This window comes from Panthera uncia, chromosome D2, assembly GCF_023721935.1.
Source record: "Panthera uncia isolate 11264 chromosome D2, Puncia_PCG_1.0, whole genome shotgun sequence".
Classification (NCBI taxonomy): Eukaryota; Metazoa; Chordata; class Mammalia; order Carnivora; family Felidae; genus Panthera; species Panthera uncia.
Genome location: NC_064818.1, coordinates 82309427 through 82325363, shown reverse-complemented (window position 1 = coordinate 82325363; position 15937 = coordinate 82309427). Strand labels below are relative to the sequence as shown.

General features: G+C 52.1%; 1 protein-coding gene across 1 annotated transcript; it reads left to right on the top strand.

Annotated features, from left to right (window-relative positions):
* Positions 1-458: 458 nt before the first annotated feature.
* LOC125933045 (transcription factor COE3) lies at positions 459-9024 on the top strand. Its single transcript, XM_049645901.1, has 6 exons — positions 459-902; positions 988-1144; positions 1510-1573; positions 2275-2330; positions 5245-5318; positions 6923-9024. Exons 1-6 carry the CDS (start codon positions 769-771, stop codon positions 6993-6995), a joined length of 558 nt encoding a protein of 185 aa, XP_049501858.1. The 5' UTR covers positions 459-768; the 3' UTR covers positions 6996-9024.
* Positions 9025-15937: the final 6913 nt, after the last annotated feature.

The following is a 15937-nucleotide window of genomic DNA, read 5'->3' as shown; positions in this document are numbered from 1 at the left end:
AAGACAAATAAACGGGGCAGTGAGTGCCGCGGCGCAGTCCCGGGCGCTCGCGGGGCTCGCGGGGCTCGGGCCGGCTCGCGGCGCCGTCAGGCAGTCAGTCAGCGAGCGCGGCGGCGGCGGCGGCGGCGGCGAGGGGCGCGGCGAGGGGCGGCCGCTCCCATATATGGCGCAGGCGCCGCCCCCCGACGTCACCCTCTGACAGCGCCGCTCCCGGGGGCTTCGAGTTTTGGCTCCCGGGAAAGGGTCCATTCCTCGGGGAGAGAGGGCTGAGTTTTGTGCGCCTCCGTCCGCTGCGCGCGCCGCTCCAGGCCCCGCCGCGCCCCGCCTGCGCCCGGGACTGCGCCGCGGCACTCACTGCCCCGTTTATTTGTCTTTGGAGCAGGCGGGCCGCGCCAGAAGCGGGCGATCCCGCAGTGTCCTGCAGCCGCGGACGCCGCCTGGCTAGGATGACACCACGTTGAGCGCGCCTGCAAACAACAACAACAACAACCGCCGCCGCGGCCACCGCGTCCTGCTCCTCCGAAGCGCCGCCGCCGCCGGTGTAGCCGCCGGTGTAGCCGCCTCCGCGCCCCCCCGGCCGTCCGGAGCGCCCCGGCCGCTGGTGTATGTGGCGCCTGCCCGGGACGGGCTGAAGCCGGCGGCGGGGCCGGACCGCAGGCGCCGAGCAGGGCGAGCGCGGCCAGGGTAGCCGCCTGCCGCCGAGCCCCGAGCGCCGCTGCTCGCGGAAGCGCTTTCGGCCGGGAGCTGCGGCCGCCGCCAGCAGTTTTCATGTTTGGGATTCAGGAGAATATTCCGCGCGGGGGGACGACCATGAAGGAGGAGCCGCTGGGCAGCGGCATGAACCCGGTGCGCTCGTGGATGCACACGGCGGGGGTGGTGGACGCCAACACGGCCGCGCAGAGGTACGTACCGGCCGCCCCCGCGCGCCCCGGCCCCGGCCCCGGCCGCCGCGCTCCTCACCGGGCCGCTGTCCCTTTCCTCCCGCAGCGGCGTGGGGCTGGCGCGGGCGCACTTCGAGAAGCAGCCGCCCTCCAACCTCCGGAAGTCCAATTTCTTCCACTTCGTGCTGGCGCTCTACGACAGGCAGGGGCAGCCGGTGGAGATCGAAAGGACCGCTTTTGTGGACTTCGTGGAGAAAGAGAAAGTAAGTGCCCGCACACCATCACACCTTCCACCTTTCTACAAGTGGGAGGCGGGCGGTGCCCGCGCGCGGTGGCCCCGCGTGCCCCCCTCGGCGGCGGGGACCGCTCGGCGAGGCGCCCCCGCCGCCGCCACGTGGGCCGCCCGGGCCACCGCCGAGGGGCTGCGCAACTTCTGCGCGCCCCCGGACTCGCTCGGGGCGAGGAGGACGCTGGGCTTCCAGCGGGAAAGTGACATCACCGCGCCGCTCCCAGCTACGAGTCCTGCCATGTGTGAGGCCGCGGGGCCTCGGTGGCGCAGGGGGACCGAGCGCGGTGGCCGCGCCGGACGCCGATCGCACTAAACGCAATTATTTATCGTTACTTTCAGGAGCCCAACAACGAGAAAACCAACAACGGCATCCACTATAAACTGCAGTTGCTGTATAGCAACGGTAAGTGGCCGCCGCCGCCGCCGCCCGCCCCGCCCGGGCTCGCCCTCCTTTTCCGAGACGGCTAACGGACACAAAGATTGCGAGATTAAAATGACACGGATGTAAACACGAAATCTTCTCGTGGCATAGAAGGAAAACAAAACATAAACGATCAATAAGTCGATGGCACTTCACATGATTAACCGGTGGGGCTCGAAGCAGAAAGTAAAAAGGGGGATCGATATGGGGCTTCAGGAGGACATCACTTTTAAGTGACTTTTTTCAATTTTGCAAATTAATGTTAATTATGGAGATGGGGGCAGCTCCATAAGCGGAGCGGAACTGACTTCCTGTGCACGAGTTTTTGAAAAAAAAAAAAAATCCTCGAGAGACACTAGAAAGAGTTCAAACTCTCACTCAGTTTCCATTTCATGCTTTCTGTTTTCTAAAAATAAATGACCACATGGGCCCACCCGGTGCAGCCACCGGGCCTGCTCGCAGCCTGGCAAATTTGTTGCACCTTCCAGTGCAAACCCTAAGAGTCTTAGAGGTTCCGGATGATGAAAAGAAACTCAGAGCAGGGGAAGCGATTGGGGTTCCCTTTCGCCTCTTAAAGGGCATGGCTGAGTTTTGCTGCATCACGGCCGGCGGCAGCAGCAGCCCCGTGCCCCAGGTGCCCTTGCTAAAATCCTGATGAGAATTTATCCCTGTTTTTTTTGCAGGAGTCAGAACGGAGCAGGACCTGTATGTGCGCCTCATAGATTCAATGACCAAACAGGTGAGAAAGTTTAAGCTTCCACACTACTTTCCACTGTTCAGCTGGGTTGTCCTGGGGTTGAGAGGAGGGCAGATGGGTCTCTGGACTTGTTTTCCACTTGGCTTCCTTGACATGCTAATGAGAATTCCATATTTATTGGAATAAACGATGTGATTGGTAAAGTAGTTACTGTTGTCATCACAATAGGACATATATGCTCTATTAGATGGCTTGTGCGTGGAATCCAATTCTGTCTTAATTAGCTATGGTAATTAATATTTGACAGAGAAATTTCAGGAGGCTCCCCCTCTTGTATATCTTTAAATGTTTCTCTCTCTCTCTGCTTGGAATCATTTCATTGATATATATATATATATATATTTTTTTTTTTTCTGTAACAAAGGCAACTAAGTCCTTTCCAAAGCCCATTGAGTTGGGCTTGATTAGTTCATTTTTCCCCCCTTTCCGGTGTGATGGTCTAGTAACGCGAGACGTTGATCTGGATTTAAAAGTGAAATGTGTTGGGGTGAAAAGTCACCTTGTTCTCTGCTAGCCCGTCTTCACCTCTCAGCCTCCCCTCTCCATAATTCAAACTCCCAGCTCCAGGGGTCACCCACACCCGTCCATTGCTCTGGGAGCTGCCTCTGTTCCCCTCTCCCACCCTCTGTCATACCTTGTAAATAACATAATTACAAGCAGTTCCTTATTAAATTATTTAACCTGTCTTGGTCAACTTTTCCGATGATAACTGTTGGCTATCAGTAATGTGATTAAGTGCAGAAAAGCACTTCATTGCCTTTTGACAGTGTGCAGTCTGGCTGGTTTTGTGCTGGGTGGTACTGTTGTTTAGTCGTTGTAAAGATCTCCCCCCACCCCCACTTTTCTTAAAATGGTGTTGGGGGAGGGGCAAGTTCCATGCGAAAATTAAATCCACTAGGCACAGATGGATTCAGGCTTGGAAATGCAAGTAGAAAGTAGCACCTCCGTTTTTGATGGTAACTTTAGGGGTTGGTGAGCCAAGCAGGACAGGAGTTGGGTGCTTCCTGCAGCCCAGGACGCAAGCTTCCCACTCTCGGCACAGCAGTTAGTTTTTTCGGATTTTACTTCCCCTTTAAAAAGTTGGTCCTGACCTAGGCAACAAGCGCGTTGGATTTTAACGTCTGCAGCGTAAAACACTTTGGTTTTCTCTCAGGGTAAAACCGATCTTACAGGTAAAGTAGTGTCTTTGTCAGAAAGACGGAGGCAGCTGTGTGCCCTTTGGTGATTATTTCACTGGGATTCAGAGAAGCCTCGAAACGGGGCTGCTGGTTGGCAGGGTGCGTCTATTTCCTTTGTACAGGAGGGCTAAATGTTGTCGGAACCGCAGTGGTCTAATTAAGAAGTGGGTGCAGGCAGCCGTGAGTTTCTCTGGTTTGCATAGAGGAGGCGGCTTCGTTTTCAATGTACTCTCATTCATTTAGCCGTGCACCTTTGCAACATAAACAGGGCTGAAAATAAAGGCATTTAATCTCCTCTCACTGACGGGGATGGGGGGGGGGGAGAAGGAAAGAAATAGCCCAGTAACTGATCAAAGAGTCAATGGCGCTGAACCGACAGTTTATGGATTTCTGTTTGTGCTACAAAATAAAAAATAAATCAAATATAAATACGGGGATCCATCGGAGGACAAGCCGGGCTCTGAGAAGTGCCGGCGCCTGCCGCGGCCAAGCGCCCCGCAGCCCCAGGCGGCCCATCACTGCCGTGGTTCCCAGCGGATCCGGAGGGAGGCTGGGGCGGAGGGGCTCGCGGGGACCCTTCCCGCTTCCCAGAGGGCAGCCTCGGGCCTTGTCGAGAAAGGGCTTTGTCCGCCTGGAACTGGAGGCAAGTGTGAGAAGTGCCCGAGGAGATTGGAAGTAATTTCCAGATAATTTTCGGTGCCGGGGGGGAGGAAACTGGAGAGGGGACTCCCCTCCCCCTTCCGTGGAATTTTTCTGCCGGGAACTTGCGGCTCTCGGCCCCCGCCCCCTGCCCCTCCCCCAGTGACCTTTCCCCCCGTTTTTTCCTTTTTCTGCGAGGCCGGCGGTGGGGCTGGTGCAGGCGGCCCCAGGCTCGGGTTCCCGGCGGCGGAGCCGGGCCGCGCGCGGTCGTGAGCGCACCTCGGCCTTCGCACCATCTGGCGGAGCCTCTGCTCAAAACCCACCCGAGCGTGTGCGCAGACACTGCCTTTTTACCCGAGAAAAATCATTGTTAGCAGTTTCAAAATAAACACCAGATTGGCCATTAGCACTTTCTTTGCAAATATCATCCGGCGAGGAGCACGTGGCCGCGCGGGCCCGGGCGCCCCGGGGCCCTGAGCACTCCCGGGGGCGCCCGGCGCGGCCACGTGCGGCTGCTGCGCCCCGGGCCCGGCCGCCCACCGCGGGCACCTGGCTCGGGCGGGCAGGCCGGGAGGAGCGGGGCGCGCGGCCGCTACGGCGGTCGCGGCTCTTCGGCGCCGGCTGTTTGCAGCACGCAGACTGGAACTCCGGCGAGACAATAGCCCGAGGACGCGGCCCGGCGCGGCCAGCCGAGGGGGCCCCGGCGCCCCGAGCCCCTTCGCGCCCTGCGCCCGGGCCTCCCTACCCGCCTCCCCCCACCCCTACTTCCAGCACCCAGCCCCGGCGCGGCCGCCACCCTCCCGACCCCCGGGCCCCGCGCAGGTCCTGCGGGCGCCCGGGAGAGCAGGCCGGCCGCGGCCTAGCCCTGCGCCCTGGGGCGGGCGGGCGGGCGGGGGGCGGGTGGTGCGAGGAGGGGGCTCTGCCGGGACGGTGGCCCGGCTGGGCCGTGACGCCTCCCCTGGCCCGCAGTGCACCTGCCGCCCGGGAGACCCGCAGCGCCCGGGGCGACTGGGCGCCCAAGCCGCCGGCGCCGCGTAACCCCCGCCTCTGCTTGTCCCCCCCCCTCCCCCCCCGCGCAGGCCATCGTGTACGAGGGCCAGGACAAGAACCCGGAGATGTGTCGCGTGCTGCTGACCCACGAGATCATGTGCAGGTGAGCGGCGGGCGCGGGCAGTGGGGGCGCGGGCGGCCTCGGCGCCAGCTGCGTCCACAAAGGACGCTGCCTGCAGGCGCCACCACCCCGCCCAACTTCGGGCCGGGCATCGATTGAAATGCAATCGGCCCGAGTCTGCACCCCGAGCCACCGAGGAGCCCGTTCTCCTCTCTCCCTCCCCGGCGGAGACGACCAGCGCCACCGGCTGCTCAGCAGAGCGGATTAATTCGTGCAGTCAAAAAGGAAAACGGGTCCTGGGTGACGCCTCTGTCCCCGGAGCCGGAGGAGTCAGCGCTGGGACTCATTTTACTGCTTCCTTCGCAAGCACTGGCGTCCCGAGCTCTGCAACTGTCTGTTACTGATAAAAAGGAAACTCTTCTGTACTTATGCCAGCGCTAGCCTATGTGAGAATTGGATTGTGATTCCGTCAGTTAACCTCTTCCCCAGAGTGGCGATGCCTCGTCCATATTGTTGTTAGATTGCGCGCGCGTTCCTTGAGATCTCTGTCAGAAGAGCAGTTTCCCACCTGTTTTTTTCTAAGTACCACCAGAGTCTCACCCCTACATGGCAAATAAAAATGCATCATTGACTTTGCATGTGCGGCATGTGAAACATAGTTGCAAGGCGTAGCAAGGGCCTGGGTCTGCAGGCGACAGTAGCAGGCCGCAGACTCTGAGGGGCATACTCTGCCTGGCTACAGTGCCTGTTGCCTAAATGCCATTTCTGAGCAGACATATTGTTACAGCGCTAATATACAAAAGCTGACTTTTTCTCATATCAGGTAATAAATATAAATTACAACCAATAAAGTGGAATTTCTTTATTATCCACTTCTGCATGTACTGCAATTAACATAGAAAGCGCACAGATGTGATTTAAGCTCTAAGTGGAAGACTGTAGACTTTCTTTAATCACTTTAGCTGTCAGCTTTAAAAGGCTTTATATACTTTGCCAACCATATGGTGTTAATTTAGCTAATTTAGACATGTAACCATTATACAAGTATGCTTTTTTAAAATGCAAGAAGCATAACATTTTTGTTTCATTTCTGCTTTAATTAAAGTTTCAATAACGGAGTTAAGGTGGGCTTAAAGAAGGAACAATGGAAGTTTCTGATAGATTGATGCGTGCCTTTGTGGTGATAATTAATAAATGCCCAAAAGAAATATTGGTTGAAGGTGGCATCTTGCACCTTTTCCAGAAATAACAGCTTGACAATTAGAGGTAAACAAAAGCGGGAGCTGTGAAAAGTTATTCCCAAGCCTCCTGCCTCCCCTTCTCCTCAGTTCATTGCAAAGACAAACACCGAACACGCTTTCCATATTTTAGCATCAGAATTTCTGTAGGAGCCGGGCTGCTCTCCTAGGGTACCAGACACTGTTCAACTTTGTTCCTTCCGGTAGAAACTTACATCACGAGTGTAGCCGCAGAGCACACGAGCTCCCTGGGTTTACGTTTGCCAGACTGCTGTGGTAGGAGAACTTGTTGTCTCTACTCAGACCGCTTTAGTGTCAGGCTTCAAAAAAAAAAAAAAAAAAAAATTACAAGTTGGGCATAAAAGGACGAGATGCGTACTGAAACCAGTGTTTACCATTGCTCCACAGCCGGTGCTGTGACAAGAAAAGTTGTGGCAACAGAAACGAAACGCCCTCAGACCCTGTAATCATTGACAGGTAAGGATGACTTCTTCATTTCTCAAAACAAACCCGCAGCAGCAGCCCAGCCCTTTCGCTTGTGCTCGGTTTCTAGCTGCTCCGTTTTTTTGGAGTCTGGTGTGGAGCTCATCTTGCGAGTTGCACCATTTGTTGTCCGCGTGCGTTATCATGCACAGGTGGGTTGACTGGGAAACCTGGTGGCTCGCTCTGTGGGGATTCAGTAATTGCTTGCAAGTTGTCAAGGGAAGCAGTATCATCTGCCACTGCTCTCACTGTGAGGAGCACTTTATGCCTAGAGATTTGCTGGCTTTCAACCCAGAGATATGTCATAAAATGCTTTTTGCTAATTTGTTAACAAGTATTTCATTTTTGCCTTGTTTTTATCTCGGATGATAGCTGAAGTTGAGACTTGGGTGGCGTTGACTGTTGTAATTGTTGCCCAGTGTTAGAATGAATTTAATCTGCTCTCAATTAGCTGCAAAATGTCTCCTAATTTTTTTCCAATTGTGGCTGTCGCTTTATGTCAAGTAGCAAATATGTAACTAACAAACCAAAGTTGTTATAATTGAAACTAATTACACACGCTGGTTACATTTTCCAACATTAATTTCCACAACTAGATGAGCTGTATGCATTCTTTACCTTGCTGCTTTTCATCTTGCGATTTATCATATTCCTTGGGCAACGTCGCATCCTTTTAAGATACTAATCATTAGTCCTAATAGTGCTAATGTGCGTTTGGCATTGCTTTGGTCGAAACAACAAAAACATCCCCTTCCACCCTCCTCTTCCAACACTCACCCAAATCGCTGGCTTTCGGTGACCTGGAGGAGAGGAGGAGTCCTTTCTTCCCAACAGTGGGAGGAACAGTAAGAGGCCCAGTGTGTGATTGACTGCAGATTTCGCAATTGGTACCCAAATCGAATAAATGTTAGGCTTGTACATATGACACCAGTTTTGTGAGGCAGAGGGTTAGACGGTTTTGAAGAGGGGTTGAATTTCAGCAGCTTTCATTACAAAGTTATCTTTTGATCGTGAACTTTGCTGTCCAGTGTCTGAAAAATTAAACCCGGAAAACTCTATGAGTTAAGCCTAAAGAAATATGCACCACCAGTGGAGAGCAATGCTAATGTTTAACTAGCTGGGATAGCTGTTTGCTTAGTGGAGAATGTTCGGTATCTGACAGAGAGGACAGCTCTCTTATTAGTAATCAAATAGGGCTGACCAGTTGTGGCCGTCACTCAGGCAATTGAGAACAAGTTCAACACTTTATAGAACTCCAACTCCAAAAATCAATAGAATTATATTTGTCTTTAGTGTGGTGGCTATGGAAATCGTACGGCCTTGGATTGTCGTCTCGTCACCGAATTCATTTTATTTTGTTTTTGACTGGCTAAAAGTGTTTGAGCAGCTCCTGGAATCTTGTCTGAGCGTGAGATGCCTGAAGAGGCGGTGTGTGTTTGCTGGCAATGCAGGATTGTGAGGCGTGCCTCTTTGGGTTGTCTTCGGTTGGTGAGATGGTGAGATTTTAGAAAGATGACTTCCTTTTAAATTGTGACGTCGTCAGCACAATAACGGAGGGGTCGTGCCGATTCCACGAACGTTTGGGATACTGTGTGTTCCCTTCAAAATCACGTTGGGTTTGTGTACCATTCAATCATTTATCGACTGTTGATACTGAATACTTTTTAATACTCAGTTTTAATCCACGCGGTGGGAAATATCTTCCCTTGATATGCAGAAATGTCCCCTTTCATTCTTGTCTGGATGCTCTCTTCTATTTGGTTAATTCAAGTGTGTGCCGAGATTACCAAAACCTTTCTAGTCTAAGAGAAGTGTGTGATCATTTGATATTCCAGAAGCGTGAGAGGAGGGGAAAAATGTAAAAACATTTGGCTAATGGGTTTACCAAGTTTATTTGAATAAGGAGGATTGCAGCCCCATTTACGCCTGGCGTAAATGCTTTGGAGGTCTTAATTATTGATGAAAAATCTGCTTGGCTTCTAAATTCAAAGATATGACAATTTTACAGGAATTTTAATCACCTTCCATGTTAGGGATTTTGAGGTAAGGATAGTTTCTTAAGTAATGACAGACAGAACTGAGAACAGACAGGGCTGATGGGGGGGTGGGAGGGGGGGGGGTGATGGGCATTGAGGAGGGCATCTTTTGGGATGAGCACTGGGTGTTGTATGGAAACCAGTTTGACAATAAATTTCATGTATTTAAAAAGAAAAAAGAAGTAATGACAGAATGTACATTTTTAGCATTCTTAAGAGAGCTGTCACTGACCGTGGATAAACACTAATTTTGTTGCCCGATGGAGATGCTCGTGAAACCGTTGCCGTATTGGCTCTTCCTCCAGTTTAAGGTCTGTTTCTAGGGGGAAAGCGAAGAATCTCGTGTTCACTAGGGCAAGTTGTGTTAATCAGAGAAAGAAAAAAAAAAAAAACACCTGCAGGAGGGGAACATCTTTAGAGAGGTGCAGTCTTTCACAGCTGAGATGAGTTTCAATTCCATAATGATAGTCATTTCTGGGGGGGGGGGGTGTTGCCTCCTAAAATTAGTCGCTCATGTTGAGCTTCTAGCCTGTGCTCCCTCTGGAGTATTGCAGGATAAAAGATCCCATCAGATTGGTGAGTCAGTCTACAGGTCCCCATCAGCAATGTCATCACTTGGTTAGTTGGCTTAAAAAAGAATTATATACAATGTGCTTCGCCAGCTCCTTGTGGCCTTTGGATACATTTAGCAGGTTCTGACCAGATAAGGCATATTTGTCCTGAGGATATAAACCAATAATTCCAACCTGAATTGAGATCAATGGGCCCACATTTGTTCTAACCCACACCGAGCCTCTTCCGGCACGCTGAGACTGCTTCTCTGTGTTATGAGAACAGAGGAGTAAGCTTCCCGCTCTGGCAGGGAAATCACATTCTATAGACTCTGATGCCTTAAATCAATTAATTACACAACTTAGTTGTCTTTCAGAAGCATTAAATACTCATGAACAGCATGGAAGACGCGCTTCAGAGGAAAGAAGGGGGGAAAAGTGAGGATATTTTGTATTATCAAACCCTTTTAATTTACCGTGAAGGTTTCACCTACGTTAACTGTCGTCTTCCTCATAAAACAATGCCAGACAAACATCTTTTATAGCTCTGAAAATACAATTACACTGCAGTTGACGTAAGCTAACGTCACGACTTGTGGGGTAAAGGAAAGGAGAGGCATAACGCTGGGAAGTAAAAGCACGGTCAGTGGACGCGACGGGACAGTGTCCACGGTAGATCGCGGTGACCTGTGGGGAGCCAGACGCAGGGAGAGAAAGGTGTGTGTGTGCATACGCACCCACGTACACGTGTGTGTGTGTGTACACGTGCATATGTAATTTCTTACGGTGTTCCTGAAAAGGATGGGAGTATCATTTTCCTCATGGAATAATGTTTTCTGGGAAAACACAAAAGCAGATGGTTTTCATTAGGAACACCCATTGTCCACATATCCCAACTATGAACAGATAAATCTCTCTCGTTTCACCCGTACATTCCAAGGGCTGTAAATGATTACAGGATGTCGGTGTGGCTGCTAAACCAGAACCACACTTTGGCTCTCGTGCTCCCCCTGTGCCATCCTGGTGAGCGCGCCCGGGGCCCTCCTGGAGGTGCCCAGCAAGGCACGCGCCCTCGCCTCCCTGGCGCACTTGGCCCCCCTGGGTGGACCGGGGGCGCCCGGGCCCACGTGTTGCAGCCTGCGAAGCGGCGGGCGCCGGGCGCCGTGACCGTCCACGCGGGCCGGGTCGCACGCCGTGTGCTCGTGCGGTGCCGGGAGCGTGCTCGGCGGGGTGGTTCCAGATGGCACCGTCTCAGGCGTCCTGCTCGCTGGCACCTCCGTGGCAGGCAGCGCCCCCTCCCCGGTAAATCTGGCATCGGTCTATAGAGTCGGGGAGACTTCTCATTCCAAGTCTGTCCTACTTTCCTGTCTGGAAGCCAGACATCTGTTTATCCCATTTTCTTTCATACAGAGTTTGGAATAGCTTTAGTTTGGGCGGGGGGGGGGGGGGGGGATGGGGAGGGAAGTTTTGTCATATTTAACAGCTGTTACAGAATTTCAACCCTGTGGGCTCTGAAAATACTTTTCGGCTGACCTCAGATTTTTATACATAATCGACGTGGGGTTGTAGAAAAATATTATTTACTTAACCTCTCATTGTCTGTGATTTCACATTGTCCTTACTCTGATGTGCTAACTACCAACAATTTTAACTTGCCCCCCCCCCCCAGCCTTGCCTTGATTCATTTACACGTTTTAACTTTACACCTTTAAAGTGATTGCAGAACGGTAGCTGAAGACCGATTGGAGATTTTCTTCCTTTCTTTTCTTTCTCTCTCTCTCTCTCTCTTTTTTTTTTTAGTCAACAGTGTTTCCTTTCACTTCCTGTCACAAAGGTCAAAGAGAGCCGACCTTTGCTGGCGGTCCCCCTCGCTGAATTATTCATGGCATTGACTTTTTGTCAGCACACACAGTTGTGCTCTGGGACATTTTATTCATTTACCTCATTTAAAGCGCCTTTCTGCACCTGTTCAAGTATTAATATCATGTAATTTGGGCCTAATGCCGATTTTGCTGAACACTCATTATATTTTTTATTAGCTATATTTCCAAACGATTATGTATGATTATTACCAAGCCTTACAAACAGCACCGGGCTATTCCCCAGCCCTTTACATCTTCTTGTCAGGTTGTTTTCAGAAGCGGGGAGGATAAACATTTGACCAGACCCACTGTTTTTATTCCTACTCCATCTCCAAGCCGAGAACTTAAAGCTTCCTCCCTCATGGCTTTGCACGAGCGTGATTAAATCCAACTCTGAGGGAGCTGTACAAATGCCAGCATTTATAAGGTCAACGCTTTTGTTAAAAATGCTATGTAAATGAGGATCTGCAAAAAGGGACATTAAATAAAATTAAATTCATTGTCTTCTTTAATGTCATTTACATTTTGGCTAAGCCCCGGCCTGTCAAGGAGGATTTTAAAAATAATTTTAATTACACATCATTCAGGGATCTAGGGTGTTCTATTCAGTAGCATTTGGATGCCCTGCAACACGGAGACTGTTTATTAACTGCCTAAACGACGTCACGTCACTTCATCTGCATAACGCGATGAAAACAGTGCAGTTTGGTGTGAACCTTCCCTTCTCGGTTTTCCTGAAGATGGGACTATAATTATCCGCGAACAGGCCTTGGGATCCCAGAGCCCTCCTTTTGCTCTCTGCCGTGGGTTTGAGGCGCGGTGCGGTTCAGGGTCTGTTTGAATACGCTGGGACTTCAGCGGAGGGAAGACATTGGCCAGGAATTTGGCAACAGGAACACACAGTTGGGATGAATGGATGTGGCTACAAAGAATCTGATTTTGCCTGGCACCGGCCCCATCTGGCTTTGTCACACTCAGGTGTGAATGGCCGTTTTATTCCCTGGCACGCCAGTGGGGAGAGGCAAAAAGTTCATTCATCCCTTAAACATTTTTCCATAAACTTCTGAAAATAAACAGGAGAGGAAGCACTACGTTACTGTCTGACAATGACTTGCTTTCACTTACACAGGGAGACACCAGAAACAGGTCCGACTTTGTTCTCCCCCCCCCCCCCCCCCCCCGGCAGCCCCAGGGTCGGAGGAGAGTCTACATCATACATGCAAAGTCCTTGTGCTGGCTGTCCCCACACGCCACGGTGGTTCGGGGCCACCATCAGGCCCAGCGCCCGCCTCTCTGGTCTAGGCCGAGGAGGCCCGCGGAGATTTATGGCTGTGCCTGGCCTGGGTAAGGACTCCATGGCCGAGCCAGGCAGAGGCTGGGTTTTAAAAGCAGCCACACACTCGTCATGATTTCCGCAACACTCTCAAACAACTCGGATTCTTGACCGCCTGAGCAAGGGAGAAGCCTCTTTGCTGCCTCTGCTGCTGCTGTAAGCAGGAGCCCGGGGCAGCACGCAGGCATGAAAATGCAGGGGGCGGAGGGGAGGGGCTGGAAGCCGGGCCTGTCAGAAGCTATACTCCAGGAGGTATGTTGACGCAAGCCATTCCGTGCCTCTGCGGCAGCCTTATCAGGTGAAAAGCAAAGATATTGCCAGTGCCTGTAATTGTGTTAGGATGGCTTGGATGAATTGGATTACCTTATGGAAAGCCGTCCAAACTCGGGGTTCTGTTACGCATGCTTACAGGAAGCAAATAATTACTCTCTGTGCACCAGCAGATAATTGGGGCTGGCCACAGGCCTTCTCGTGCCGCCGAAGCGGGAGGAGCTGGCCTCGTCAGAGCGTTTAGGAGACAAACCGGGAGGGTGGTGGTCCCTGTGCATGTAGGCGGCTCACGCTGATGCTGTGATTTCGGTTACTTTTCAAAGATGGTGAATAATTTATCAGAATTCAAACTAACAGCGGCAACGGGCGGCGCGTTGGAGGAGATAAAAATTGCACGCTCTAATGATGGAAATTGTCGTTGCAGACAGGAAGTGATTGACAAGTAGGGGTGCAGGAAGTGAAAACTCGAGGAGCTTAGCCGGGGCTTGGGCACAGCTTCTGGAGCTTGTGCTCGGAGAAAATGAAAACCATGCCCTCCCGTTAGCCCGCCAGAACACAAGCCCCTCTTGTTTGTTTATCTACCTAGCAAATCTCCCCAAAACGTTTGTGGTCAAAAGTCTACATAATGAGACATTATGCTGGTATTATTAATGCTTTAAAATAAAAATATGGCTATAATTTAGAAAAATAAGCAGAGGAATTTTATGTGTTAAGGGTTTTTTTTGGGGGGGATTGTATTTTATAAGCTTCTCGGTCTTTGGGGGTAACTAGGGTTCATTAAATTGTAGAAAGCTTGAAGAGGCTGTTCTCAAAACTATTTATTCAGCAAACAGTCTGTCCTATCTATCAACATAATAAATGCTATACATTTGCGACCAGTTCGATGAAGGGCACGGTGGGGGCTGGGGCAGGGAAACTGTAACGGGTTGTTTTTGAATCACTGGTTTCCCTTTCCCTTTAAAAACAAAACAAATGAGAACCCTCCCTCTAATTCCTTGGCTGGAAGTTGCTCAGCTAGAAAACACTCCAAATGCACGCGGGGCCGTGGAGCCAGCGGTGGACCGAGTGCCGCGTGTGAGCGTGCACAGGGGCAGCCCTGCTTCCCCCAGTAATTCACTAGGAAATGAGTTTAACATGTGCGGAAAGGAAGGGCTCAGAGTTTGCGTCGTTGGAGGACCCAGAGCCCAGGCCCCGCGGACGGAAGGAGTAGGCTCCAGCCTGCCTCTGCTGGGTGTGGAGGGGAGCTGCTCGCACATCTGGGGAGGAGGCCTCGGTTAGCCCTGCCGGGCAGCTCCAGCCGCCCCTGCCTCCGCCTCCCCTTCCTTCCCCACCTCTCCCTGCCCCCTCCCCCTCCTCCCTCCTCGCTCTCCCCTGCCTCCTCCCTCCTCCCTCCTCCCTCCTCCCTCCTCCCTCCTTGCCTGTATTTTCCCTTTTCCCTCTCTCTCAGCAGAAGGCAGTGGGGGGCAGGGTGCCGTGTTAAAACGAGACAAAACTTGGGCAGTGTTTCAGGCCCTGAAAACATTTGCCCTCCTGATGATGAAGTTCCAAAGGGGGAAAGACCCGCCTTGGCCTGAGCCCCCATCTCCCCGTCCGAGTAAAGGCTTCAGCAGTGGCTTCCTGCACATCCTCACAGCCCGATGTAAGTTTTCACTGAGACGGAGACTTTTCGCAGGAATGGCGGGTCTGGATGTGGTGGTGTCACTGGAAAACGGGTCTGCAGGCCGCCCCTGGCGTGGGGCCATCCGAGGGTGACCTATGTGTAGCATAAGAGTGTGGGATTCGATTGTAGGCACAGGTGGGCGGCACGCCTTCCCGAGGCACGTGTGGGGGCAGGCAGGTAGGTCACCCTGACTCTAGGTGGGGGACGGGGCCTGCACAGAAGGCGCAGCAGGGAAGGGTGCCCCTTTCACCTCAACCAACACCCGACAAGACCAGCTAGGCATTGGGGAGGGGTCGGGGATGGTCCTGTCCAGTCCTGTTGAGGAAGGGGGGGGGGGCCCTCCCTGAGAAGGCCCTGGGTTTTCTAAGACCTTCAGTATCCGGGGGTGTGGTGTGCAGGTACCCGAATCCCGTCCTGACCAGTTTATGCAGATGTCCTTTCCAAGTTGTTGCCGCTCAGGTCACAGGACCATCCAGCTGTGTGGAATGACATCCTGTGGCCAACAAGAAAGACCAGGAGGCACAAAGCGGGGCTGAGGACGGGGTGGTCACGGAGCAGGGCCACCGAGTCCACACCTGTGGCCAGCGACAAACCACCCCTACTTGGCATTTCCTTCCTCCGCATTTGATATAGATTCCAAGGTGGTCTGAGAGTGCTTTTTAGAAAAATTGATACTTTTTTTTTTTTTTTTTTAAAGTGAGCTCTAGGCCCAGGGCTGGTGGTGGGGCTCGAACTCATGATCCCGAGATCAAGAGTCCCATGTTCCCCTGATGGAGTCAGCTGGGCGCCCCCAGACTTCATTTTTTTAGAGCAGTTTTGGGTTTACAGAAACATGAGAACCCGGGCAGAAAGTACAAAGTCCCCATATTCCCGTTTGGTAACGTCTTGCCTTAGTGAGGCACGTTGTTACAATTGATGAGCCAGCACTGATATGTTGTAAGTAAACCGAAGTCTGCTGTTTAGTTAGGGTTCACTCTGGATGCTGTGCGTCCCAAAGGTCTTTTCCTACAACAATGTCATGCAGGGTGGTTTCACTGTCCTAACCATCATCTATGCTCTGCCTTTTCGCCTCCTCACTCCCGGCCCCGGGCAGACACTAATCTTCATACTGGGCCTGTACTTGTGCCCGCTCTAGAATGTCAGTCATAGAGTTGGAATCACACAGTGTGGCCTTTTCAGATTGGCTTCTTTCACTTAAAATATATTTTAAGAGCCTTCCATGTATTTT

Bases quoted from the DNA above. Each gene is read 5' to 3' on its own strand.
- LOC125933045 (XM_049645901.1), top strand. From the start codon at position 769: ATGTTTGGGATTCAGGAGAATATTCCGCGCGGGGGGACGACCATGAAG. The intron at 2,331-5,244 runs GTGAGAAAGTTT...CCCCCCGCGCAG, and splicing joins TAGATTCAATGACCAAACAG to GCCATCGTGTACGAGGGCCA. The intron at 5,319-6,922 runs GTGAGCGGCGGG...ATTGCTCCACAG, and splicing joins ACCCACGAGATCATGTGCAG to CCGGTGCTGTGACAAGAAAA.